The 5,389-nt window shown below is 44.2% G+C and overlaps 1 protein-coding gene across 1 annotated transcript; it reads left to right on the top strand.

Moving 5' to 3' along the window:
- Nucleotides 1–906: 906 nt before the first annotated feature.
- On the top strand, nt 907–2,962 carry ankrd53 (ankyrin repeat domain 53). The gene is made up of 4 exons (XM_076288405.1): nt 907–1,228; nt 1,484–1,648; nt 2,051–2,171; nt 2,387–2,962. Exons 1-4 carry the CDS (start codon nt 957–959, stop codon nt 2,960–2,962), a joined length of 1,134 nt encoding a protein of 377 aa, XP_076144520.1. The 5' UTR covers nt 907–956.
- Nucleotides 2,963–5,389: the final 2,427 nt, after the last annotated feature.

Here is a 5,389-nt window from a genome sequence, read left to right as displayed (position 1 = left end):
GTGAAATAGTGGAGTTGCTTCACGTCAGAGTTGGTCCGCCTCCTCCATGGGCTCTGCATGTCACTGCTACTGATGTGGCTGTAGGCTATCTAGGTTTAGGACTACTCCATTTCTGAAATTAAATGAATTGTTCCGTCTGTAGCCTATATCAATCAGAAGATGATCAAAGACGTTTTCGTTCTTATTTTAAAATAACTAGGCCAAAGAAAGCTTCTTCCTTGAATCCCTGAACATGTCATAACCTACGGACAGGACCATGGTGATCTCTCTCTACATGTCACAGCTCTGAGCTCTGGCCACATAGGGGGCGTTCTTTTGGAATGGTGTTGCGGAAGTGTCATGGTAACACCAACACTAACTAATGTCAACAAGCTGGAAAGATTGGATATTGTGTAGGCCTAATAGTGTCTTTCTTTGGTTGCCAATGCTAACACAGTGTAAAAGAACAAATTATTTCACTAAATTCGTCACTTAACACTAAGGTCAGTCTTTTAAACAAAATACTTGTCTTTAATACAACATTTAAAAAAAGTTGCCTTTAGTCTAATCGTTTTGTTTTGTGGTCATTTGTTGATATGATCATAAACGGTTCAGGGTGATCTCGGTTGAGTTGGTCAGGCGCCGTTGGCTGATGGGCTTTGAACAGGGTATTTACTGTAGGCTAGGTGATCATGGATGCGCTGCAGGCCGCTGCATGTGGGGATGTTGTGTGGCTCGGTTACATTCTCCGACGTTCGACCTCGCTGCCTCAGCGCAACAGACAGGTGCGTATAGGCTATTGCTGACATGTTCTTTCACCGCGCAAAGACACTCCTCGACATTCCATTAGAAAACCGAACTAGGCACCTGTGTTTGAATTAACCACGTGACAAATTGAAGACAAATTATTTACACTAATTCATATACTCATTCAGTTCACAGCATGAATAAATACAAAAATATATTGTCTGTTTATCATGCCTGTAACTTACCAACAATCCACAATGCCAGTTACAGTGTGTGCGTGTGTGTGTGTCTGTGTGGAGCAGGGTCTTACTGTGCTGCATGTGGCCGCTCTTCATGGGCAGGTCAAGTTCATGGAGTCTCTACTAGAGGGTGGCATTATAGAGGTGGATGCCCGCTGCCCCCAGGGCCAAACCCCGCTTCACCTGGTCTTCACCCCAAAGAGCGCACCGTGGACCCTGGCCTCCATATCATGCCTGTTGATGCATGGAGCACAAGTCAATGCGTTAGCAACCACTTCACCTGTCTCAGTCTCTCCCTTTGCTCTCTCACACTCAAATTGAAACATTATGTATTACCTGGACTCCAGAAATGCATTGCCCAAAGAATGGTTGCCCCTCTCTCTCTCTCTTTCTGTGCGTCTTTACAGTTCTCTAAAAACCTCACACATCTCTCTTTTACCCTCTTTATTCTTCACTCTCTTTCTTCTCTCTAATGTAATGGGAGTACTAGTACAACCCTCTTTTCATATCCTTCTCAGGGCCACAAAGGACGGTGTGACGCCTCTGCACCAGGCAGCGGCTGAGGGTCTTCTGGAGTGTGTGCAGGCCCTCCTGGAGGCGGGGGCTGACCCACACCTGAGGGAAATGAATGGGCACACGCCGCTGGAATTGGCCAAGTTGTGGTGCCACCGTCAGGTTGCACGGTGGGTGGGTCTCTCTCACACTCATTTTGAACAGTTTACCAGTTTATGGTGGTCTTCATTTTTTAAACATGATTTATTTGTGACCAAGTCATTAATTGACTTTAGATTGTGCTGTCTCTATTCTGTAATTACTGTATCTCTAAGCTCAGAAGTGTAAATTCTACAATTTTTCTGAAATAGTGCTTAATGTGTCTATGGGGATCAATCTGATAGTTAGCTGTCAGTCTCACCCATCCTCTCTGTTCCACTGTAATTAAGCAAGAGGGTCAAGCTATCCATCATGCATGTGATGTTACAGAAACATTGTCCTTGATACTGTGAGTAGGAGCAAGCTTAATTCCCTTACTCCACATGTATGTATGTGTGTGTGTGTGTGTATGCATGTGTGTGTGTGTGTGTCAGGTTCCTGAAAGATGCCATGTGGCAGAAGGATAAAAAGACAGAGGTGAAGCAAAGGAAGAAGCTCCACAAGCTCAAAGAGACTCTACAGTTCTGGCACCATCGTAACGAGTGTAAAGACAAGGTACTGACTTATTATTGCTATACAAATTACACAATGAATCAAATCAGTACAGTAACCGCACATATACTGTACACTCACACACCACCGATGGACAGGAAACAAAAACACATCCTTATTCTATACATTAATTAGCACATTTACTGTATACAGTATACGCTTCCTTACATTATGTCAGCGAGGATTACTCACCTGGCATGTTTCCTTGTTTGTGCCAGTTTGATAGGCAGGATATGTCTGAGGAGAGGGTGGCTGCCTGGGCCAAACACAAGGGCGTCCCTGTGCAGTGGAGGCCAGAGAGGGGCTGCTGGCTCCCCCACCACACCCAGTGCACCTCTACGGATCCTCCAGCTGCCAGACACCAGGAGCGGCACCAGGGTCAGCCTAAGGCACCTCGAGAGGCCTGGAATGTGTCCCCAAACCCCAACAGACCTCCCAAAGCCTCCACGAGCCGACCTCAAGGGGTGCGCACCAGCACCCGCCCCGAGAGGGTGGCACCGCCACCGGACCTGCGCCGGAGCGTCACGCTGACCCAAGAGCCCAGAGGCCGCACCTTTTACAAGACGTGTTGGGAGGACAAGCCCCGGACTGCCCCTGACCTGCCCTTGAGCACCCTGAAGAGGGAGCTCTTCCCGGCGGACTACCCCTCACGCCTAGCGTCCCCGCTGGACTTCCAGAGCCACTCGGTGCTGGACTTGCCCAGGCGCCGGTGTCCATCACCAGAAAACGGAGCGTCCCCCTGGACTGAAATCGCCATGCACCTGGTGGAGGAGATGAAACCAGGACAATACTAGGGAAAGGACTGCTGTCTCCGAGCCCTGTCGGGATCTTAAGCTGTGTCTCTATCATAAGACTTTTAATGGTGGCACTTGGAAGGGATATTGTACAAAAAAACATTTTCTGTTTATGACAGTGGTCACTCATGAGAGATTTCCTGCAGAGAATTTGGCCGAAACTTAAAGGTACTATGGAGTTTACATTAAAAAATGACCTGCAAATAGCTACAGACTATGAAGAAACAACCATTTTGATCTAGTGTTAAAAAAAGATACCGTTGCTCTGCATTGTCCTGATGTCCACTGAAGTTAGCATGCTAACCAGCTAACACCAGGCTAGCTCTCTTGTCATACCTCTGTGCCAATGTAACGGATGCCAGCTAGCTTAGCTGTGCTTGTGGAACGTTGGTAAACCTCACTCCCTGACGCCTCAAGAGTGCTGCTGGCATGCGAGCCAGTAGCCTTGGCTCAATTGTTAGCGCGCTCGCCTCCCGATCCGAGGTGCTGCTGTTCGCGGGTTCGAGTCCGGGCATGTGCAGGGCTGAATCGCGCAGGTTCAACACAACGCAGGTTACTCCAAGTGGCGCTGTATTAAATGTAATGCAACTCAAAGGAGAAATGCTGTATGGTTGTGTTCAAGACAACTTAAATCCTACGGAATTCCACATAATTCCTTAAGGGTTCTTTGAGAACACCAGCAGAACATTTACACTGTGAGATGATGCTGAATAAATGTATATTACATAGGGATCTAGCTATGCTAGAATGTAAAATAAATATGTACGAGGATGGGGTTTTGTGGCGTGCAATACATTTGACAGAAATAACAGATGGAGACATAGAAAGATGCAGACATAGAAATTATGGTAGTACACAAATGAAAAGGAGAATCAGTACAGGTTGGCCTCCCCACATACTAGACTCAAGACACGAAGGATACAGTGCAGGAGCACCAGCCAAGAAGAGAAATCTGGAACAGACACCAACTTCAGACAGACCTTTGATCATTTGTCCAATGACACACACAATCCAACAAAAGCAGATGCAGGTTTATACAAATTGAAATTGAGTGTCTCACACGATTTCCAACTTCCACTGTAATTAACGGATCACACCTGTTTGTCGGCACTTATAACAGACAATTATATATTGACTGCATGTATTCCAATCCAATATATAAATATTTCATTTTTGTAAAGTTAAATAAAATAGCACTGACTTTGGGTTGCTTTTAAGTTGTTAATTGCTTTCAGCTAATTGGGTAACTAGATGTACCGCAGAGCGGTACAAAATATGACCGCAGCCCAGTCCAGCACATTTTTTCCACAAAAATAAGTCACGCTTGTCAAACTTTGTTCCTGCTTATATTTGGTAAAAAGTAAGAAAGACTTAGGGTTGCCACTCTCCTTGACACAAAAGGGTTGAAGGCAAAGGATACAGTTAAAAATCTTGGTGTATTAATTGACAGTGATCTAAATTTCAACAGCCACATGAAAGTGATAACTAAATCAGCTTTTTACCACCTCAAAAAACTCAGAGGGCTGATGTCAAAATATGACTTAGAAAAAGTCATTCATGCATTTATCTCCAGCAGGGTTGATTACTGCAATGGACTGTTCACAGGCCTTCCTAAAAAGACTATTAAACAGCTTCAGGTGATACAAAATGCAGCAGCTAGGATTCTAACAAAAACTAAAAGAACTGACCACATTACTCTAATTCTTAAGTCCTTACACTGGCTTCCAGTAAGTCACAGAATTTACTTTAAAGCACTATTGCTTGTTTATACAGTAAATTAGTAAATGGAGCAGGACCTAAATACCTGTCAGACATGCTTCAGCAGTACACACCTTCTCGTCCTCTTAGGTCCCAGGTGAAAAACCTGCTAGTAAAACCTACTGTTAGAACTAAACATGGTGAAGCAGCTTTTAGCTGCTATGCGGCTCAGCTGTGGAACCAACTTTCGGATGACATCAAAAAGGCCCCAACTGTAGCCAGTTTTAAATCTAGACTTAAGACCAAACTGTTCTCAGATGCTTTCTGCTAACTGTGCCGAGTTACAAATTCTGAATCTGCCTTGATTATGTTTTCTTTTTATTATGATATTTACCTTTTAACTATTCTTTGACTATATTGCCTTTCTATGCTTTTATTTGTTATTATTGTTTGGTTTTGTTTATGTAAAGCACATTGAATGACCTCTGCGTATGAAATGCGCTATATAAATAAACTTGACTTGACTTGACTTGACTTAGCTTCAGTAATTCAGCAAAGTCAGGGTATCTGCTGGTCTGGCTGCTGGTTAAAAACAAAAGGTGAAAGGCATATATGATTCTAACTGTCTCACTGAATTGCATTATGCACACTCAGTTCTCACTGGTATCTGCTAGACAAAAAGTACCAAAACATGATTAGTTCATAGATTTCACATGTAAAATACATTTT

This window comes from Alosa pseudoharengus, unplaced genomic scaffold (assembly GCF_046254945.1).
Source record: "Alosa pseudoharengus isolate Yale_2024_CS ecotype anadromous, Long Island Sound unplaced genomic scaffold, YU_APseudo_1.1 YU_APseudo_1.1_scf_17, whole genome shotgun sequence".
Lineage (NCBI taxonomy): Eukaryota > Metazoa > Chordata > Actinopteri > Clupeiformes > Clupeidae > Alosa > Alosa pseudoharengus.
Note: the sequence above shows the minus strand (reverse complement) of the source record. Positions and strands in the feature narration are given on the sequence as shown.